At 39.8% G+C, this 23,146-nt stretch overlaps 2 protein-coding genes across 2 annotated transcripts; one reads left to right on the forward strand and one right to left on the reverse strand.

Annotated features, from left to right (window-relative positions):
• Positions 1-4,888: 4,888 nt before the first annotated feature.
• LOC120108578 (glycine--tRNA ligase, mitochondrial 1-like) lies at positions 4,889-13,763 on the forward strand. The gene is made up of 9 exons (XM_039122223.1): positions 4,889-5,404; positions 6,035-6,417; positions 6,505-6,622; positions 10,518-10,712; positions 10,845-11,069; positions 12,071-12,130; positions 12,306-12,386; positions 12,462-12,867; positions 13,294-13,763. The coding sequence occupies exons 1-9, from the start codon at positions 4,913-4,915 to the stop codon at positions 13,527-13,529; spliced, it is 2,196 nt and encodes a 731-aa protein (XP_038978151.1). The 5' UTR covers positions 4,889-4,912; the 3' UTR covers positions 13,530-13,763.
• A 2,370-nt stretch (positions 13,764-16,133) lies between these two features.
• LOC120108575 lies at positions 16,134-22,891 on the reverse strand. The gene is made up of 7 exons (XM_039122219.1): positions 22,760-22,891; positions 22,575-22,646; positions 21,460-21,882; positions 20,201-20,264; positions 19,919-20,101; positions 16,262-16,515; positions 16,134-16,184 (listed from the first exon to the last, which is right to left on the reverse strand). The coding sequence occupies exons 1-7, from the start codon at positions 22,817-22,819 to the stop codon at positions 16,134-16,136; spliced, it is 1,107 nt and encodes a 368-aa protein (XP_038978147.1). The 5' UTR covers positions 22,820-22,891.
• Positions 22,892-23,146: the final 255 nt, after the last annotated feature.

Raw genomic sequence — 23,146 nt, forward strand, 5'->3', positions numbered from 1 at the left:
GATCAAAAGAAAGTAAAAGATAAAAGGAAGGGGGTGAAACTGCTGATGACGTCCAGATGAACTCTCTGGAGTGCCGAGCTACACATAAGGCGACCCAGTCTGTTGTTCTGTTCGCCTTTTGGAATGCATGTTGCTGCCTGAAAGGAGGGTAAACTCCCGTGCCAATCTATGAACCTCACCAATTAGTGAATGGTCATCCCCATACTCGTCCACTCCCTTGATCCAATCAATCACTGTAAAGGAGTCCCCCTCGAGGAATATCCTGTCGGCGCCAAGAACGTGCCTCGCATAGGAGATGCTCTTCCAGGTTGTTTGTAACTCCGCCCCAAACAACGGACAACCCGAGGTACGCCAACCCCCAGCTGCAATCAACCTGCCGTAATGGTCTCTAATCACAAACCCACACCTCCCCAAACTCCATCCACCGACATACCTCCATCGAAATTCACTTTGAGATGACCCGGGGGTGGGGGTACCCAGGAAAGGAGGGCAAACCTGGGCACTGTGCTAGCGGTACGGGTACCTTAGATGTTCCTAGTCATCCCAAAGGAAAGCGGTGTGGTCACTGAGGAAACCTCCGCAGCATGGATCAAGGCTCTCTCCGCCACTGACCTCGGGGACATCCTTCTGCCCTCAACAGGCCGTCATTCCTGTCCAACCAAATGTGATAGGCCAGGTATGCTCTCATAATCCCCTCCTCTATAGTGCTAAGACTCCTCATGGAGTCCCTAAGGTGATGTAGTAGGTCCTCAGCCGACTCCCATCTCGGTGGGTGGGTGGGTGGGAGTAGGTGACCACCTCCAAATCTGCACAGGCTTAGGGCACCACAGAAGAACATGAGAAATGGACTCTTCGGTATATGGGCACAGATCACAGCACGGAGTAGTCTGCACGCCTCGCCTGGCTAACAAGCTCCTGGTCGGTAGACATCTCCAAGCCACCTTCCAAATAAAAAGCACCACACAAGGTTGAATCCTCAGTCTCCAAATCCATCTCCCATCAATCTACCAAGTAGGCTTCCTGCTAACCAATGCCTGAAGATCTCTGGCCCACACCCTCGATCGCCTTGTCGACACTCAAAACCAATCTATCTGACCCCTCCCCAGCCGGGATGGGTAGGGCCAAGATCCTCTCCGCCAGCAGCTCATCAAAGGCCTCCCGAAGTAGCCCCTCACTCCATCGCCTCTCTCAGGAAACAAACAAGTCACAGACCCAGAGTCCAGTTAGCTTGACCGTGTCCACCAAGGTCGGCAATCGACTGATCGATAGCTCGGTCACCCAGCTCTCCTCGAGGATATCTATGAACCGCCCGTCGCCAACGGCCCATCTGATCGATGGGAGCACCAGCGAGGCATTGCCATATATCACCCTCCAGATAGGTGAATGATGTCGACCTGGTCGACCCTCGGTCAGTAGGACACCGTACTTGGGCCTCAATAAAGAGGCCCACAAGCAATCCGGCTCCAGCAAAAATCTAGCTACGTGTCGCACTGTCAAGTTCTCCCGCCTCGCCACCAGTGACATCACCCCCAATCCAACCTGCCTGACCGGTTGGCAAATTACCTCCCATGCCAACAAATGGATGCCTCCTCTATTGTTGCGCCTCCCCCAAATGAAATCCCTGAAGAGCTGCTCAAGTGATCTCAGCAGCGCCACTGGAAGGATAGAGTTGGATAGTAGATAGATCGGGATCGAACTAAGTACCGATCGCACTAGAGTGACCCTGCCCATCATAGAAAGTGTGTGCATCTGCCATCCCTCCAGCCTGTGTCTGATGCTAAACTCGATGGAGGAACAATCCCTGCTATGGAGATGCTGACCAGGTATCGGAACCCCCAGATATCTCAGTTTGCCCTCCTGCTTGCCCACCCCTAGAATCTCCATGATGGAAGCTTTCACTTGTGGTTTGGTCTTCGGGCTAAAGCAAATAGTAGACTTTTTCAAGTTGACCCGTTGCTAGAAGCTGAACAGTAGACCCTTAGAATCCTCCTGATAACTTGAGCCACCTGTCTGGTTGCCCGGCCTAACACCAAGCAGTCATCCGCAAATAACAAATGTGAGATCGGAGTGGCCTCCTGCACTAGCCTGTAGACCTCCAAGGCTTGGGTGAGATACCGAAAGCTCTGGAGAGTGCATCTGCACAAATAATAAACAGCAAGGGGGACAAAGGACAACCCTGACGGAGCCCACTAGAAGACTCAAAGTATCGAAAAGGCGTATCATTCACCAAGATAGCGAAGGAGGGGGCTCGCACGCACCCCATCACCCATCTGATCCAAGTGTCATGGAAGCCAAAATCCTGAAGAGAGAGCCGCACGAAGTCCCAACACATCCTATCATATGCCCTCTCCATATCAAGCTTGATCCTCATCAGGCTTCTCCTCATCGGTGCCCTTCTGAGATCGAACATGAACTCCGGAGTAATGAGGACATTATCTGAAATGCTCCGCCCCTCCCATAAAAGCACTCTGCTCGGGACTGATAAGCCTCGAAAGAACGAACCCTAACCTGGCTGCTAGGATCTTCGTCATAGCTTTATACAATGTGGTGCATAGGCTAATCGGACAAAAGTGGCTAGGTTCAATAGCGTCCTGCCGCTTCGAGATCAGGGTGACATAGGTCCTCTGCCAATCTGGAGATATCACGACTGTGCTAAAAAACTCTTGTATGGCCTCCGTCATATCCTGCCCCACTAACATCCAATACCTCTGGAAGAACACTGGTGGAAAGCCATCCGACCCGGGTGCTTTGTCCCCCACCAGAGACCAAACTGCCTCCTGAATCTTCCTCTCCGAAATCGGGCTGATCAATGCTAAGCTCTCCTCCTCTGACACCCCCACCTGCGGCCTCGGTAGCTCGGTAGGCCTCCCACTCCCAGTCCGCTCGGTCCATCTGTCCCTGAAGAAGCACTCCAATACTCTGCGAATCATGTCAGGATCCGACAACTGACCATCCTTCCCTTGATAACCCTGATCCTGTTTCGCTGCCTCCTAATCACTGTTGACAAGTAAAAAAATTTAGTGTTCCGATCTTCCTCCATGATCTACTGTACTCTCGACTTTTGTCTCCAGAAAATCTCCTGTTGACGAAGTAAAGAATCATGCATAAATAGAAGCAATCCGAGCTCACCCATCTCACCCTCTGATAACCCTCCCACCATAGTCTCCTGGGCCTGTAACCTGGCAATGGCCTTCTCAGCCTCCTCAATCCTCCTAAAGATATTACCCACTTCTTTACGATTCCACCTCCATAACTGTCTCCTTGTTAACTCCAACATTCGAGACACACGATAGATAGCATCCCCCCTCACCGGCACACCCCATGCATCCCTCACAATATCCCAAGATCAAAGGTAACAGAGCCAAAACTTCTCAAATCTGAAAGGGCAATGAAAAAAATAGGGTGCTCAGTACTGACCATAATTGGGCTATGATCCGATGCAGTCCTAGGAAGATGACTCACATGATAATCTGGGAAGCTCTGGACCCATCCTGCAGTGGCAAAGGCTCTATCTAACCTCTCCCAGACCCTGGCCTGTCCCTGCCTATTGTTACACCAAGTGAATCTTGGCCTTGAAAAACTCAAGTCAATCAACCCATTCATTGTAATGAACTCCTGAAACTCCCTGACCTTCCTTTTGTAGGAGAAAATCTCCCCCCCCCCCAACTTCTCCTGAGGATCATCTATGCAGTTGAAATCCCCTGCTATCAGCATAGGTTGACCTTGATCGATCAGCTTCGAAGCCTCTTCCCATTAGATCCTCCGCTCTCTGTAGTCTGTGCTGGCATAAACCGTTGCAAAAACCCATGGCCTTCCACTACCCTCCGAAATCACCATGATTACCTCCTGACTACAGACATTGAAAATATCAATCTTGCAGCCTTCCTATCTCCAAGTGATAATAATTCCTTCAGACAACCTTGAAGATTCCATACTGTAGAAACCCCATGATCTTGGCACGACCCTCCTAGCCCTCTGAAGACTCCTCCCAGATAACAGGGTCACAAATAACACACAGATTTCAAGGTTGTGTTGTTGCACCGACCTTTGAAAAGCCAAGGCGAAGGAGGGCTTCCCAGCCCCTCGGCTGTTCCAAAGGAAGATCTTCATGATTCACCTTATTTTTTGGCCCAGCCCTCTTCCTCAAGGCTGCTTTAGCATCGTAATGTAAATTGATTCTAAATTCTATTGAATCCAAGTTATTATATTCATGACTTTTGGTTATTCATCGATTGAGATTTAAAATATGTTTTTACACATTGGTGGATGGATACAAGTCATTTGTGATCTGATTATTTATAACTAAATATTAGTATTTAAGAAAAAACATTAAAGTAATTTTATTTTTGTTATATATCACGAATATATGACAAGATAATAAATAAATCTAACAATAAAACAAATATCATATATCAGTTTACAAACAGCTTGACATTGAATATATGTTTAAAACATTATATACCTTATAATATGGTGTAATTGTGTTGTAAGGAAAACAATAATATTATTTTATATTACAAAATTATTATACAAGTAACATTATATTATCATCAATACAAATTATAAAATATAATATAAAGTAATTATACATCATTAGTAATATTATAGTAATATAATAAAATAATTCTCATTGAAAAATCTCACATCCTTGCAGCTCAACCTATGTTTATTTTGATAATGAAAACAAATAACAAGCAAACTGAGTCAGTTGCAATGATTTAAGATGGAGCAAGTTCAATTACGTATAAAAAGTAGACGCTAGCTTTGGTCGCGGTTCTAGGTCTTCTTGGCTTGCAGCCGAGCCCACTGAGTCTGAATGCCCCGCAAGAGTCCAATGGTCCACTCAAAAACCACAAAAAAGATCTAATGTTGGGGTGAAGATTTTTTCCACTAAAGTCTCTCCTCTCCCTTTATGCGCTTCCGCACTCTATCGTTCTCCACCAGATCCCTAACCCCATCCAAAACCCTCCTCCCCCTCGTCCTCCGCCGCCGCCTCGTCTCCGCCCTCTCCGCCGCGCCGAGCCCCTCGCCCATGGCCGCCACCGAGGAATCCCTCCGGCGGGCCCTCGCCGAGAAGCAGACCGCCGTCGACGCCCAGTCCGAGGCCGTCCGGGCCCTCAAGGCCCGCCCCAGCGTCTCCAAGGACGAGATCGATGCCGCCGTCGAAGTCCTCAAGGCCCTCAAGGTCGAGCAGGGCGCTGCCGCGAAGCGACTCCAGTCCGCCGTCAGCAGCAACAGCGACGGCAGCAGCAAGGAGGCGTTCCGGCAGGCCGTTGCGAACACGCTCGAGAGGAGGCTCTTCTACATCCCCTCCTTCAAGATCTACCGCGGCGTCGCCGGCCTCTACGACTACGGCCCCCCTGGGTGCGCCGTCAAGTCCAATGTCCTTGCCTTTTGGCGCCAGGTAACGCCGTCAAAACCTTAGCCTGTTGAGTAGCAGAGCTTTTACACAATTGTACTTTGGAGAAGGAAGCTCCAGCTAGTCGATCCGATCCAGTTCTACTAAGATTTTTTAGTGGAGCGATTCTGTAAGAAATAGATAAATTTCAGGACGTCTTGTTGCCCTATGGAATCGTTGCGGTTACGTTAAACTAATTTCTTGGGATTTTAACCCACAAATGAGAAAAAAAGTTCCTCCCATGTCTAAAATGCTTAGAGGCGATACTTAACTTCTAAACAAATTTCTATAACTAGTACCTGATAATTAGATTTTTTTTTCTTTATATTTAATATTGCATCAGTCGAAGCTTGCAACGATATTTAAACTCTTACATTCAGCGACAATGGTGATCATTGTTTGGGAATTTATCATTACATTTGACTCTTCTTGCTAGTATATACTGCTCGCTGATCTTTTTCCTCGTAGTTTGAATGCTGAGTTGTTCGCTATATGCTGTTTAATTTTGAAAAGAGCATATTATTTCTCATGGATCGAATGCTTAATTATATGTTTTAACAATGTTTTATTTTGAAGGCAAAACATAACTGATAGTACACAGAATGCTACAATAATATGTTTAATCTGTTTTTTTAGCACTTTGTTTTGGAGGAGAACATGTTGGAGGTGGATTGTCCCTGTGTCACGCCAGAGATAGTCTTGAAGGCATCTGGTCATGTGGATAAATTCACTGACCTGATGGTGAAGGATGAGAAGACTGGGACGTGCTACCGTGCCGATCACTTACTCAAGGACTATTGCAAGGGGAAGCTCGAGAAGGACCTCACATTGTCGCCTGATAAGGCTGCAGAGTTCAAGCATGTCATCTCGGTGTTGGACGATCTTTCTTCTGAAGAGCTAGGGGCGAAGCTGAAGGAGTATGATATCAGATCGCCTGATACCGGGAACCACATCTCTGATCCATACCCCTTCAATCTCATGTTTCAGACTTCGATTGGCCCATCTGGCATGCTTCCTGGGTGAGATAATTTGCACATGGTATGTACTTAATTAGCAGCGATTGGTGTCTGGTATTTAGTTGCTGTTCGATTATCTGTGGATTGTAGGTATATGAGGCCAGAAACAGCACAGGGTATCTTTGTGAATTTTAAGGACCTCTACTATTACAATGGAAACATGCTTCCATTTGCAGCAGCTCAGATTGGGCAGGCATTTAGAAACGAGGTTTGTTTGCTTCCATTTTCTTCCTTTACTGTGGGTATAAAATTGTGCCTTGAGGCATAGAAGATCACATCGTGCAAAACTGCCGTGTGTAATGAAGATCTGAGCTGCATTATCTTGTTATTGATTTTATGTGTTAAAAGTTGGTGTTTTAGTACACATGCATGAACCATGATTCTTGGTGGATGTATTTCTTTTCTTTTTGCTAAGAGAAAGTGGATGCATTTCCTTAATGCTTGATTGCATACTAGGTCTCATTTAATTGATTTGTCTATTCTATGGGCTGAGCATCCCAAGTTAAAGAAAGATAACTCTTTCATTGCTGTTTGCTCAGGTCCTAGTATTGGCGTATGTGAACTTAATGCGAGTTGATACCATGAATTTGAAGGCCTCATCCAATCAAATTATTGACTTGAACCATAGCATGCAGAAAGACTTAACATGAATCGGGAATTTGGGATAGTTAAGTTGTTGGCTTAACCTAATTAGATACAAAATATGGCTTCAGCGCAGTTAACCTATAGGACTAGGCTAATTTGTTTTGTATCATATAAAAGATTTAGTTGTTACGAAATGAGTCTGCAAGCACAAGATTGAAAATTCAAATTTAAGTAACTTGCACATTTTATACATAAGGTTCTTAGTGTGCTTTATGAGGATTGGGTTCTAATTTATCTAGTTGCTCTGAGAAACTTTCCTTAGAGGATTGTGTTCTAAAGATGAATATCGTTCCCTAATTTAAACCATGTCAAAGTCCTATTTTATCCATTCTCTTTCCAAGTCTTGTAGAACCTTAGAGGCTTGCTCTCGATTACATGCTCCTGAATTCCATAGCCATGTGGCCTTTTAGTTATTTTTGGTAGATGACTCTCGCCTCTAGTTGAATTGGATAAAATCAATATAGAGATGGCATTTGGTTATCAAATTTTGATGGATCATACCTTGATTCCTCAAGCCAATGCTATGTAGATGCGAGAATGCTTGCCTTAGTTAAGCTCAACCTGTCTATGGACATCTATGCTTGATCTAAAATTTGATAATCATTCAATATGCATATGTTGATGCAAATATATAAGTTTTTGGTTCATACACAAATTTGGGACAAAAAACTGGGACATCATGTGGATGGTACTCTTTTCCCTCTCCTTTGACCATGGTTCTTTCTCTTGTTGTCACTCCCACATTCCGTGTTCCTCTTTGATTTATGCAATGGAGGTGCTAATTTGGCTGGTTGAACATGGGTCAAAGCAAGAATTTTATATAATTCTACTTAAGCTATTGATAATGGATTACTTGGGATTGCATGCTCCAAATTGTTTATAGAGTATGCCTTGAATTATATAGACCTAATTGTTTCCTTCAATGACAGACATGCTCAATTTTGTTGGATTGGGCCTTAGATTTAGTAATATAATAAGAATTTCTTGGATGTTTTAATCTATCAAGGGTTAAATTTATTATATCTCTTTTAACTCAAGGAAAGAAAAGAAAAAAATATTGAAAATTGATGTTATATAGCCTATATAATTAGTTAAATAAAAATGACCCTTCTATTATTGGAAAAACTAATATAAAACTTTTAAAAAAAAATCTATAGCTATCTTTAGTTTTGGCCAACATCAGGCAGAACCACTGAAGCTGACTGAAAATGAAAGTTGGAGGTCAGTTTCAATTTGATCTTGGCCTAAAGCAATCCATTCTGGTAGAAACTTAAAATCTTGGGTGAAAATGTGGCTTGAAGGGTGCTATTTGATTGGCACGATGCTTTTATAACTAATATCATTTTAAATGAATTCCCCTTTCATGAGATGAGTTCAATTCAGTGATTTGTTGCCTTGCTGTTCTATTGCAGAAAATGGGGCAGAAGTGAACACTTTAATGGATTGAAGGAAAGTGGGAAGCTTTCTAGGTCCATCCTAGGGTTTAGGGATAGTGTTTGTTGTTACAAAAAAGTTTCTAGGGGTTTTAGGATTAAAGGAGAAGGTTTGATGTTGACTTGAAGTTTAATTCAGGCACTAATACATATATTCACAGGTTTTTAAAGATAGGGAAAGACATGCGAAGTAAAGGAGTTGAGAGATGAAGAGGGAGAGGGGAATAGAAAACACTAGAGGCAGGGTGAGAGAGGGAGGAGAGAAATCACTTTCACAAACTCATACAATACAACTCATGACCACCCTTTCGTTTGCCGATGCACTATGTGGCTTGGGGATGAAGCAACCTAATAAAAAAGACATGCAAGGACCCACCAACCACATATATTACAAAACTTGTAACTTGGAACCCAATTAACTTGTAGGTCAAGTAATTTAAGGGCCAATTTAATCTCATATCCATTTTTGTAATTAAATGTTAAACAAATAGAAACTTGATGCACGATTAATTTTGGACCATCAAATAATTTTGATGCTCCAATATGTCCATTGATGCTCCAAGTAGTTCGATGAGGGTTTAGATCATCATAATGGAAAAAAATTGCCGCATGATCTAGGCCCTTGACTTTATGATTCGTTTGCACTGCATGGATCTCATGCTCAAGATCTTGATGTTGCTTTGACACTTTTGATCCATCTCTGCATCTCCAAGACTCGATGATGGAAACTAATATAAATTTTTCTTGCAATTGTCTCCTCAACTGGTTGTTTGGGTGCCTTTGGATCTTCAACCATAAAGCTTTTGATCATCTGATTGATGGTATTCTCTCATCAATCGACAAAATCAACAAGAAATAGATTGTCGAAATGCTGCAATATGGTCACAACCCTTGGGAGATTGCGATTCATCTCTTGATTGTTTGGAAGTTGCTCTAGTGTTGGATCATCATTGCTTTAAACGTTCTCGATGAGACTAAAAATTGTTTCTTGATTTCCATTTCAAATTGTTCTCCGGACCTTTTATCAATATGAGGTGATCGTAACACTATATATAAGACTCGTGATTCTGGCAATCCAATCTTTCGTGCGTATCGCGTAAGCCCCCCAAAATGGTTCTTTTCAAAAAATGGGTTTTCAAAAGATGATATGGTGCACCTTCTATTGCAGTTTTGAAGGTTCACCATTTGCCATATCTTCGTAAACATATCATCCGTAGAAACATTCTTGTTCTATGAATTTTTAATTGCAAGAATTTTTCTCTGGGGTTCTTCATTTCTTAATTTTTCGTACTTGTGATATTGCTGCTGCACAGCTGGAAGAAGCAGTACAGGAAAACAGCAATGTTTGTAAATGGTTGGGAAAAATTGACTACTTGACAGTATGGAAGAGGTACACTACTGAATTATGAGGGAAAAATATTTAGATCAAATGGCACATGTTGTGCTCACTTTGTTATGGAGCACGTTGTTAATGTAGTAGGCAACTGAGTTTTGATCACAAACCAACCCAGTTCTTGATTTAAGCTTCCCACAAAAAAATTCTTGGCGTAAACAATTGCTATGAAATTTTACTGAACTAGTTGAGGGTTGGTTGAAAATTTGTGCATTTTTATCTCCTTTCTGGTGATAAAACTGCCAGTTTAAAGAACTGAATGAATGATTGCACTGTTTCCTCTTTTTCTAAAATAGACATGTTCCCTCTGTAACATTGGAAAAGTGAGTTCTTTTTTGTGTGTGGCAAGGCTTCACTTTATTATTCACCAGATCTTGTTTCTCCCATATTGATTTTTGATATTTTGTCTGATTATGAGATGATTTTGTGCTTTCTTCAGTTGAAGAAATATAAATGCAATAATTTGGGTGAATAGTTAAATATATTTGATGCTGTTCTCTTAATTCAAAAGTTATGCTAGTAGAAACCATGAGCGTACTGTCTCCTATATTTCTTTTTTGTGTTACAGACTTACAGCCTCTGTTTTATGTTCAACTGTCGGCCTGACATAACTTATTTTCTATGATGAGTAGATTTCACCTCGTCAAGGTCTTTTAAGAGTCCGTGAGTTCACACTAGCTGAGATTGAGCACTTTGTGGATCCTGAGGACAAATCCCACCCAAAGTTTGTTGATGTTGCCAACCTGGAGTTTTTGATGTTCCCTAGGGAGGAGCAACTATCTGGGAAATCAGCCAAGTCAATGATCCTTGGTGAAGCTGTTTCAGAGGTTGGTTTCTTTGGCTTCCTTATTATCAACTTTGTGCTGATCATTTCTTCCTTTACCTTTATTTTATTTTGACACCCCTATTCTTCATTTGGTTTAGTTTCTTTTAAACATTGTTTTAATTTCTTTGTATAGGGAACAATCAATAATGAGACACTTGGTTACTTCATAGGACGGGTGTATCTTTTCTTGACTAGTCTGGGAATTGACAAAGATAGATTGCGCTTCAGGCAGCATCTGCCAAATGAGATGGCTCACTATGCTGCAGACTGTTGGGATGCGGAAATAGAATGCTCCTATGGCTGGATTGAATGTGTTGGGATTGCTGATAGATCTGCTTATGATTTACGAGCTCATTCGGTACGTAATCAAGACCTGTTTGCACTTAAGAGTGCCGTGATGAGTTCTGATTGTGACAAATTATAATCTTATGCACCTCTTACAAAACTATTCTTCTTCTAAAGAAGTGAGAGGACTAGTTAGCAATGCATTGGGTCTGGTTGAATTGTGATTAGATTGAATTTGGATCGTCATCAAAACTCTTAGCCCATACAACCCACAACATTTGAAAAGTATAAACCCATACCAACTCATTTATTATGGGACCTGGACCTGACTTGCTATTAGACTTTCACTTGTTAGTTATATATCTTATAATTGAAACGAGATAGGTCAAGAAGAGGTGTCTAGGGTGTGGCATTGAGAGTGAGGAGAGGAAATTAAACTGTTGAAGAAAATATGATAAATCTTGAGGAGAGGTGTCTACTCCACTTTCTCTTCAGTAGTTTTTGTTTTTTCTCTTAACTATGAACATCCACAACTGTGTTTCAAGGGCTTGCTCAACCTCTGTTAACCTGTTGGATCTGGGGCTGGAAACCAAACCTGTTTATTTTGGGCAAGTTGGGTCAGGTGTTGGGTTGGTCTTCATCAGAAACTGCCACACCTATGAAGAGTAAATGGAAAACAATGTCGAATAAGAAACCAAACCTTCTGTTATTCAATATATAATGGTGCCCTTTTTACACTAGTTTGCAATTTTCTTACTAGTTTGGTTCATATGTAAATGGCCTTCAGATTTGCTTCTTTAGAACATCACAAGCTCATGGCTTTGTGCCTCTTTTCAAAAGTTGATTGTTATTTTCATGTCTTGGACAGCCTTATCTTAGAGACCCATCTTAGCTATTGTTTACTTTTAGTTGCATAGAAAGACAATCCTCTTATGCTTATGCCTGCCATTCTTTTGCCAGAGCTTTCGCTAAAGCTCTTCTTGTCGACTATTTATTCAAGTTTTTATCTATCGGCTGATTAAAGGTTCGTAGATTGATGCTGAAGTATGATGATTTTATTATGCTGTTCAACAGGAGAAAAGTGGTGTCCCTCTGGTTGCTCATGAGAAGTTCTCAGAACCTAGAGAGGTGGAGGTAGGATTTTCTTTCCCACTTTTTTTATGTCTAATTCCACATGTCGAATGGCAAATCACTGATCTCCATTCTTTGCTGCAGAAGTTATGTTGCACTTTTTCTATCTATTGTCCAGAAGATACTGACTTTCCTATTTTCTACTTGCTTATTGTTTGATTTTTTAAATAAATTTCAGAAGCTGGTTATTACCCCATCAAAAAGAGAACTAGGTCTTGCATTTAAGGGTAACCAAAGAATTGTGGTTGAAGCATTGGAGGTAACCTTTGCACAGATTCCATGCTGCTAATTACTTGCCTTTTCATTTATAGCTTCTAACAAGCTCTTTGGATAGGCCATGAGTGAAAAAGAAGCACTGGGAATGAAAGAAGCGTTGGATGATAAAGGAGAGGTGGACTTCCAAGTCTGTACACTTGGAAAATCTGTACGTATAAAAAAAAGCATGGTATCCATCAGTATGGAAAGAAAGAAGGAACATCAAAGGGTTTTTACCCCCTCTGTTATCGAGCCATCTTTTGGAATTGGACGAATAATCTACTGTCTCTTTGAGCATTCTTTCTATATAAGACAAAGAAAATCAGAGGATGAACAGTTGAATGTGTTCCGCTTCCCTCCTCTGGTGGCTCCTATTAAGTGCACCGTTTTCCCATTAATCAAGTCTCAGCAGTTTGATGAAGGGGCCAAACTCATATCTAAATCACTAACGGCGGCTCGGGTGTCACATAAATTAGATGTTACAGGTATGCCTGTAAAATATCAGCATCTGATAATTAACTGAACTCTGGTTTTAGTCATAATTCTGAAATGCCATTATTTTATTGGTTGTGGCGGGTAATGTTACTTCTCTTCCCATGGATTCTAAAATGGTCTTCTTTTTTTTTGCCTATTAATTCTACTGTTAGGTTTCTCAAATGTTTTATCATCAACTTACTTTTAGACAGCTAGAACTTGGTTTGTGGATCGACAATTTAGTAGATGATTGCATGACATTTAAATATACTGATTGTTGTGATTGTGCTGATGCGATGAATATATAAGTCTATTTAACTAGAACACTATACAGAAACAGTAGCTTTTAAAGTCCACATTGGTGGATTAATGGTTCATATGATTCAGCATCAGACTGAGCTGCTTATAAATTATGATTTTGTTGGTGTTTTTTGCAGGCACGTCAATAGGGAAACGTTATGCCAGGACGGATGAGCTTGGTGTCCCCTTCGCCATAACTGTCGATTCGACTACTAGTGTGACCATTCGTGAGAGAGACAGCAAGGAACAGATCCGTGTAAGCATTGAGGAGGTGGCCTCAGTTATGAAAGAAGTCACGGATGGGCAACGCACATGGTTTGATATGCTGTGGAAATACCCAACCCACGTTACTACACATGCTGATGAGTTGTGAAGAGGCTTCTGATGGATGAAGTGATGAAAGCAATCTCTTATCTTGCTGAATTTTGAAACTACTGGAACTTTATACTCTTAAGTTCGTTGTTGTATCCTTCGCGTGAAAGAAGGATTCACATTTCTTTGGATTGCATATTTTAGACAATCAACTAACTCTATTATGCATAACTGCAGTTTTAGGCAATCAATTTCAAGCACAATGCCGGAATTTTATGCTCACAAATCAATCTAATTTATCGATATTCTGCCATGTTTGTCTTTTGAGTAATTTAATATAAACTATAATTTCATATGCATATAATTTTGAAATAAGAAGAAAAATACATCATTATAAGTTTATTTCTTGGGTGTGTTCTCATTGCGCACAAAATGATACGCACGTGTGAAAATTTCCATCTTTCCTTGAGGAAGCGAAGACCCCAACTAGGCTATGAATTAGCCATTGATGCTAATTTTGTGGTCTTTGCTATGCGAATAGCAACAACAAGTGCTGAATTAATTCTTGGCTGGGATGCCATCCTGGCTGGGATATGATCCCGACACTTTTGCACACTTACGTTTACCTTGACCCATTTCTGGAAACATTTTAGGCGGAAGTTGTGACCCAGAGCGTCTGCAGGAGGAATAAAAGGAAATCAACAGGGGATCAAAATTCAAATGCACAACAATTATAGGAAAAAATTTAAAAATTCAAAGATCAATATCTAAAATTGTACAGAAAGAAAATGGAGAGATCCAGAACTGGCAAATTGTTCCCAAACTAAACTACAATCAATATCTACCAAATATAATATGGTTACAAATGTAAACAAGTGATATTTATTTATTGTCATATTTATATCAGATCTATATCCTACCTTTTCGTATCTCATATCCACGTCCTTGTTTCATAGCTAGCCAACTAACACTGATTTTTATACAGGCCCCACTCTTGCTCAGAGTCAACTTAACCAGGAATTCACCACAGTTCTTAGATGATTTACAACGTACTCATTAGCAGCCTACCATAACATCTACTAAAATGATCCATGCCTTGACAGGAAAATGTAGGGTTTGGAAATGAACCAACTTGTTCAAAAAAAGCTTGGTCATTTTCAGTTAAATAACAGACAAAGCTTGAATGTGTATGATTTAGCATGGCTCAGCCATAGTTCAAGAGTGAATACTTCTTTGATATAGCAAGCAAATCCCAAACAATGAAAAGCTCCATATAGGAAAAACATTTGGAAATAATGGTCATGATGTGATTCTCAAATTAGTTTCAAGTTATTTTCAGAAAATCTTGATAGTGTTCAAGAATGTCTGTTTTAAGCTATAGCTCATGCCGCTCATCCAATCATGTCTTCAGTGATTTCGTAGTTATTTCTTAGTATGGTAAATTTTTAAGTTGGTTCCATTTTAATGGCCGTTTGTGCAATACCCCACACAATATCCAATTATTAAGGTTGTTTCTGAAGGAACTTCATTATTAGGTATGTATATGACTTCGCTAGGATAGATTTATGTTGACCTAAACCAGAAACATCAAAACTCATTGAAAACTCTAGTTCAATCTGCACCAGAAATGATAGTTTTATCCTCATCAAAACCCATTCACAAATCTAATTCACTCTAAGCCAATCTCTGATAAAAATAAAAAGTTTTCTCGATCTGGTCCCATGACAAATGAAAACATGATACCCCAAGCATTAATGAGAAGTGGGCTTTCTTTGACTGAGCACTCTTAAATAGATTGCTAATGCGCAGCCACCAATCTTTCATATCTTTTCACGAACTGAAACCCCAAATTCTTGATTCCTCATCAGTGATGGGAATCGTTTTTTACTTCAAAGAGGATTATATTGAAGCTTGAAGATACTTCTAAGATAACAATTTTCTCTATCAAAATCTAAGTTCCAATATCCACTACTTCAATAAACCTATTTGAGATTCAAATTTGGAACAATAGACAGGCTTTGGACATGATAATGGTTGGTGAAGTCATTCCTCCATACACATTGGAAAGGAGTAACAAAATTTTCATACATTAGAGAAAGCACAATTTTTGCCGGACAGAATAAGAAGAAAAGCTCTCCCTGGACTCTATGACACCTTCTAAGCCTCCCATAATTTGAATTTCTCTGACATTCCACATTTCCAAAACGGATCCTATATTCGGGTATGACTATATAATTAAAGAATACAAGGCAGCCTTAAATCTCTCGATAAGATATATTCGGATATGACATCCATTGCATCATTTTTTTTTCAATGATCAACTGATCTGCAAATGTCCTATAAAGCATTGTGGTTATGATTTATATTCCATGATTTTCATGCTTTCCGTTGGGTAATCTTAAATTTACCTACATGGAACATATGTGCCTGCCTAACCCTTGTTTTGCTTTATGAGCAACATCCTGAATTCACAAACAAATGCACGACTTAGCAAAACAATAACAAAGAAGGAACAAAAAATTTCTTAATCTTCTTAGTGGATGACAATATAATTAACGAATAAAAAGTAGGCTTAGATGTCTCAATATAATATCGTAGCAGTTCTTTTTGTGTTAGCTCTCTTGTTTTATGTACAAGTATCAAAACAAATTAAGAAACAAATAACTCAAATTGCAAGACCAGTGGCATTAATTTTTGGAGTATGGACATACACACACTACACAACATTTGGAAGTGTAAAAATGTTGCAATGACAAATTTAAATGAAACAATAATTAGTTAGATTCAACATACTGCATGAATTAGGGGAATTCCTTCATCCTTTATCTTCCTAGATATGCCTTCAAGAGCAAGTTTTGCCACGTCTTGCTCTGCTTCTTTTCGACGAGGAAATGTCCGAGATGACATGAATGTCACTCCATCTATCAGAACAGTAGATCTAAATTGTGATGCATATGGATGCCCTTCATTAACAGTTTGATATATTGGCAAAGGTATGGATGACCTTTGAGCATATTCTTGTAAGCGGTTTTTATGCATGAATTGCTTTGTCAATACATGAAGAGCAAAATTGAATTAATCAAAAAAAGAAACATCCATTCAGTTAACTGAAGATCACCTGACTTTCTATATAACAAAGAAAATTCATAACATTTAAATGAAACTAAAATTAGTACAACATGTATTTCTTTTTCATTTATAAAGAATCAAATTCAAATTCCATCACTCAAAAGAAAAAGAACCAAAAAAATAATCTGATCATACGAAGAAAAAAGATAACCAAGAAAAACTGCAAGTATATTAGCCAAATCCTGCCCTACTCAAATATATACTATTCCAGCAGTTTACCTCCAGCAACATCAATCCATGATCAACCCTTAGAAAAATCCATCTCAATTAGGCCATGTCCGCTAGGCATTATTTGAGAAAACCCATTACAATCTAAAACTGAAGTAGATTTAAAAAATATTTGCAAGTTATTTAGAAAATTAACCAGACAAACCCACAAATTAACAAAACTTCTTTCATGCAAGAATTGCAAAATGAGAAAGCTGAGAAAATAAACTAATAATATTCTGTAGCATTAATGTTGCTAATAAAAATAGGAGCGAAAGTTACTATCCTGCTATCTTGTAGAAATGGTCACAGTTATTAACTTAAATCAGTAACTAACTACTTGCTGATAATCATGTAATACAATGCTTTGAACAACAAAAGGGTGAAAGTAATACATAACACCCAATATCAGTATAACAAAACCTAGGTGATCCCCCACATACTCTATCAGCAAAGCACTTAACAAGAGGAGGTTAGGCTAGTCAATGTAGACCGGTTAGATTTGCCTTTTAGAATCAAATTTTTCATCACATATACAACTTCTGCTAAACTAAATTAAACATCCCACAGGACTCTTGTAACTCTCTCATAGTACACTTACTTCTGAAAATTTCTTAGTTAACTAATTAGCTTAATTTATATAGTCATAGCACTAACAACAATAGGTGTTCCACAGACAATTTAATTTTCAAAGTTTAAGCGACCAGTAATACAACTGCATACTTCCTATAATCTATAGCCTTGCTTCTCAAGAGAACACAGCCTTGCCGGAGAGGACATAAGCATCAACCCCCTTCCCCCTTTTTTCTAGTTTTAATCTATTTTTCCTTTTATCATTGATAGGAAACAAAAAAAAAGAAAATAGATGTTGTGATTATTCTAAATTATCAGTGGATATATAGGCTGCTAATTTGTTCATGGTACAATATTTTTTTATTTTTTGTATGAGTCCTTTATGATCTCTATCCCTTAACACTAAAAAACTAACACCGTTGCTAATCCAAGTAGGAAGGGCGTTAAAGGAATAGGAGGCCAGGTTTTTATCATACGATAATTACAAGATCACGATTCTTAATGGGGATAGATGACTACGCCACACTGTAATGGGAAAAAAAATTATGGTGACTAATTGAAAGATTTAAAAATTTAGGATCAAAATATTTCTAATTTAAATTTGAAGGGTACGATGTAATTTTCTATTTAAAATAATATATATTATGTATGTGTTCTGTGTGCTCATCCTAAGATAATTATAAGGAGAGGTAATAAAAAAGAGATAATTTTAGGACAACAGATAGAAAATAAAAGTATTAACTAATGTGAAGCACCCATTAGACCATATATCATTCAATTAGTCAAGCATATACTGTCCGAGATGCTCCAAAGAAATCTCGCACTACCCTGATCAGAATGTACATGGTTGTCCCACTAGAAAAACTATTATCAAATGATAAATTGCTCAATGAAGGGGAAAACTACAAAAAAAATACTAATAATGAAAAACACAATTACCGATCACTAGAATTCTTCATGGTTGAATAAATTAAAAGTAAAGAAAAAACTTATGACGCCCCAATATAGTGTTGTTGTTAAAGCCTATTTCAATATTAGAACAAGGGACATGATTAAAGAGATGTGCTATCTTGGCAAGAGATTCTAATATACTGCTCAAATTATAAGAGTAAACTCTATCACAAACTCACTTCAACAATAACTTTTAATTGGTAAAATTCAATAAAAATCAGGATAAAAAATCTCAAAGTACCCTGACCAAAATGTACATGATGGTCCAACTAGAATAACTAGAATCAAACGATGAACTTCTCAATGAGAGAAAAAAAAGAAAAAGAAAAAGAAAGCCTACAAATAAAACACTAATAACATTGAATAGTCATGCAATTACCAATCGCTAGAATTTGTTATGATTGAATGAATTAAGGGTAAAGAAAACTCATAGGACCTCAAAATAGTATTGTTGTTAAAGCTCATTTGAATATTAGAATGAGAGATACGATTACCAAAAGCTCATTTGTTTTTTTGGAATTTTGTTTTTCCAATGGGCGAGAGGTGATGGGGTTGGGGGTAGTAGAATGTCATAAAATCTTGAATGGTATTCATAAATTTAGGATGGTCGCCTGCATCTCCTACCAAGCTCCATCTACAGCTATTTATATGACTTGAAAAATATTTTATAATTTTTTTACTAGTTTAGATTAATTAGTTTCTAAACTACGAAGAACTTAATAGTTTCATTGTCAGCATTATAGCTTTGAAGCCGTCCTCCAAAACCCCCCTTTTTTTAAAAAAATAACATCTGCTGCAGCCTGGCAATTAGGAGGTATTTAAGAATGCTTATCCATATTGCATTAATAGAGGAAACAGCCTGGCTACCGGACAACTGCAGATCCAAGCAAATAGATTTTCTAAAGAGGGAATTTCCTGTAGAGTTTCAATAGGGAGGCCGAGGCCAACAAGCATTGATCCATCTTTATACCAGAAATGTGGTTTAACATTTCCCTTTTGTTTAAATGGAGTTATGTATTAAAGATTACATTGGCAATACTAAAATTTGATAGGGCCCATCCAATGTTTTAGGCCAAGAAGCAGATTAATACAATTGCAGACTTTTCTTGATATTCCTCAGCTTGAAGTTTGTCAGCTAATGCAATGGAAATGGAACTCAGCATGAGTCTCAGGCATTGTTGCTTTCAAACCTGAACTGGGCACGACTGGGTCCAGTCCACAATCATGGGCTTACCTGATCGAGGCTGAGAACCATATACTGACTGGTTCCACATCTTAACCATGAAAACTTAAAAATTACTTGTGCAATCAGCGATTCAGAAGAGGGATGTTGCTTCTTCATAGACTATCAGAACAGAAAATATACAGATAAATGAGAGTAATTAACAAATTAAAAATCTCTGATGAAAAAAAAAGTAGGAATAATAAAATTAACCTACTGAATGAAAGAAACCTTTTTTCCCTTCAAAAATACAAATACCACCAGGCGCTCACGACAAGTCATATTAATCTTCCAGCAACAATGCGAACATATGGTATAGTTGAGAAAACTACAAACATGTAAATTTCAATATTATTATTCAAACATACCCTGCATATTCGCAAGTAGTGGGGGGTCCTTGTACCCTGTTGCTTCATCATGATGACTATGTGCTCGAGTTTCAAAAGATGCATCACAAGACTGACCTTGATTTGATTGCTCAATTTCTTTCTTCCCATGTTCTTCTTCAGCAACTTGCTCAGGCAAATCTTCTGCTTGTTCCGATTCTATGCCTGCAAGTTGATGAGCAGTTTTAAGCTACAGGGAGCATAATGCATTAAACTTAAAATGGCAGCATCTGCAAACTATAGAGGCATGCATGTGAATGATACTTTTCTTTGCAGGCCTGCCTCTCTTCCTTGTCTTTAACTCCTCCTGTGAATATTGTTTCATGCTCTGGGAACAAGGAGAAAAAATAGTCAATTGGAAAATTGAATCATGAAGTCCAAACATAATTATTATCAAACTAACTACAATAGCAAGGTCTCACAAATAATTAGGAGGCACTGAAAAATACTTTTCTATTCTTGACCTGAAATTTTGAAAAGAAGAGGCCAACAAATAATTAGGAGGCACTGAAAAATTTCGACACACATTCCTAAGCAGAAGGGTCGAACAAAGATGCAAATATCACTGCATGAAAGGATCAACCACAGGAATATGAAATCCTATTATACATGACCATGGATTAAAATGTTCATTGCCATGCTTGAACAACCATAAACTTAAAAGTAAAATCATCAACCACTCCATTGAATTGCTAACATGTAATTTTCTTTTAACTTTGGTGTATACCTCTATATTGTTTCCAGTTACATAAAAGCAAAAAGAATCTCTCTAAAGACTCTAACTTCCAATTTAATTCTAATGACTGATTACAATTATTGCACGTACAAAGATATAGGATAACCAGGAGTTCACATTAGCCATACCGACTCTTTTGAACCCATAGAAAAGCAAATTGTACTTGAAAATCTTGAAAGCTAAAAAACAGAATAAAAACAAGAAATCAATTTATGGTGATCAAGATGGAAGGATGCAGAGTTTTTAAGAAGACTAAGATACCTAGATATCTCAGCTCTTATGTAACAATCAGGATATCTAAATAGTGTCTAATACAGTAAAAAAGAAAGACCAACTATCATCTTGGCATTATGTACAGTAGACAATATCCATGAAAAGAACATGTCCAAATAGTCTAAGTTGATCATAACATCTTGGCCGATATCAGTGGACATCCAGCTGATACAGAAAGAGAATGATTTTATCCAAACAAAAGACCACAGATGTATGATGTCATGCCCACATCAATGCAGTGTATTGTATTGCATTGTATTCAATTGTATTGTGTGGTGACAAGCCATATCAGCAAGTGCCCGACACTGGTATAGACTTATATATCATCCAAAACCTAGGTTGTTATGGAATACCATGTGTCACATTGACTTGCTGGCAAGACTCTGAGATAATAAATATTTTGTAGAACATATGCAGGATTGAATTGTAGGTGATAGGGGATAGAAATACTACAAGGCATTGAAAGGCCAACATATGAAACAATAAGAAAGTGCTAACTTGAAGCCATACATACCTGGGAGGAATAGCTGATCCACTGCCCATCCTCCCATACCTGGCAGGATCTCATTTCAAAACAATTAAACTCCATCTCCTCTTCATGATGCTTCAACTTGACAATGTACTTTGACCCATTAGAAATCTGAGTAACAACTCCTAGCGACCACCCGCCATGGTAAAGCACCTCAACAACATCATGTAACCTGAAATCCTCATCGTCTAATGCAAGGGGAGGTGGAGGCCTAATGTGTTGAGCATCAACAATCTCCGTCGACAACTCTCTGTCAGTGACAGCTCTCGGGGTCTTGCAATCCACCAAAAATATGGACTTGCTGATCATACTAACAATAGTAGCTGCAAGCCAAGCAGCTCCATAGTTCTTGCTTTCCCGGCTGACCTCGACCTGTGCTCCCACACTGAACAGTGGCTCAGCCACTTCCTGCAAGGTGAAAATATGTGAGCGAACTTCCAGCCTTAACGTGAAATGGGTTTCACATCGAATCGAGCGTTTCCCATTGTGAAAAATATTTGATTTGCCTTCCCAATTGAGTGCACGTTGTGCAGTTGGAAGTGAATTCAAATGTACAGCAAAACCACAGGAAACAAAACCATTGGAAGTGATTTGCCTTCCCTTCTGTCCATGGACTTTACGGTCCTCAACCAGCAGCCATCGGCCTTGATCATCATCACGACCATCGATTTGCCACGATCGGGAGGTTCAATGGGAGATTAGTGGAGGAAAAAAATAAAAAAAAGGAATGGAGAAGCTGGAGGCGGATCGATTTTGGTGCTTCACCGGAAGCCGGTGCCGCCGGCTGATGAGCCTCGGTATCTCCTTAGGAAGAGCCACCGGAGGAGAAGAGGGAAGCCGTCCAGTGTGATAGTTCGGGAAATCACGACGTCGGCTGCCGCAATGGATCTTCCCCTCTGATGGATCTTCATCAGAGGGGAAGGACGACGACGGGAGATGCCGCGGGGGGAGAGGGATTCAGGCCAAGGCCTTCTTTAGGCCGGGGCCTTAGGCGACCGCCTCAGTCGCCTAAGGGTTGAGCCGGCCCTGTGCTGTGCTCACTATTTTATCATCGGCAAGAGATTATCGTGATTATTGCAGAGGTGTAGGATTTCTCTTACCTTGAAGGCTCCGTAAGGCCCCCGCCACTGCCGCAGCCTGGAACCCGCCCCTGCCTCCATCGATAGCTCCTCCTACAGTTCGATGTTTAGCTCTTTCTTCCGGAGAAGCGATCGAGATCGAGATCGAGATCGAGAGAGAGAGAGAGAGAGGGAGGGAGCGAGAGAGGGAAGAAGGATTCTCTTACCTTGAAGGCTCCGTGAGGCCTCTGCCGCTGCCGCCGACTGGAACTCGCCCCTGCCTCCATCGATCGCTCCTCCTACAGTTGGATGTTTCGCTCTTCTTTCTTCCGGAGAAGCGATCGAGATCGAGATCGAGAGAGAGAGAGAGAGAGAGAGAGGGGGAGCGAGAGAGTGAGAGAGAGAGAGGGAGGGAGGGAAGGAGAAGGAATGAAAGGCGTGACCCTCGCTCTTATATACCTGCAGATACGGTAATCCGCCGGACCAACTTTATCAGTCTTCCTTCGTTCCCGTTGAAGATTTGAACCTCGTTGCAATTTGAACCTGGTTCAGACTCTGGTGTGAACTGCAGTCGAACCCAACTGAAAGCAATTGACTTCCAACAGCTTGTACCC

Source organism: Phoenix dactylifera, unplaced genomic scaffold, assembly GCF_009389715.1.
Source record: "Phoenix dactylifera cultivar Barhee BC4 unplaced genomic scaffold, palm_55x_up_171113_PBpolish2nd_filt_p 001405F, whole genome shotgun sequence".
Lineage (NCBI taxonomy): Eukaryota > Viridiplantae > Streptophyta > Magnoliopsida > Arecales > Arecaceae > Phoenix > Phoenix dactylifera.

Coding starts and splice junctions, on each gene's coding strand:
- LOC120108578 (XM_039122223.1), top strand. CDS start 4,913: ATGCGCTTCCGCACTCTATCGTTCTCCACCAGATCCCTAACCCCATCC. Junction 10,713..10,844: donor TTGGTGAAGCTGTTTCAGAG/GTTGGTTTCTTT, acceptor TTCTTTGTATAG/GGAACAATCAATAATGAGAC. Junction 11,070..12,070: donor ATGATTTACGAGCTCATTCG/GTACGTAATCAA, acceptor GCTGTTCAACAG/GAGAAAAGTGGTGTCCCTCT.
- LOC120108575 (XM_039122219.1), bottom strand. CDS start 22,819: ATGGAGGCAGGGGCGAGTTCCAGTCGGCGGCAGCGGCAGAGGCCTCAC. Junction 20,265..21,459: donor GGATCAGCTATTCCTCCCAG/GTATGTATGGCT, acceptor CCTTGTTCCCAG/AGCATGAAACAATATTCACA. Junction 16,516..19,918: donor ACTACTTGCGAATATGCAGG/GTATGTTTGAAT, acceptor ATGTATTGACAA/AGCAATTCATGCATAAAAAC.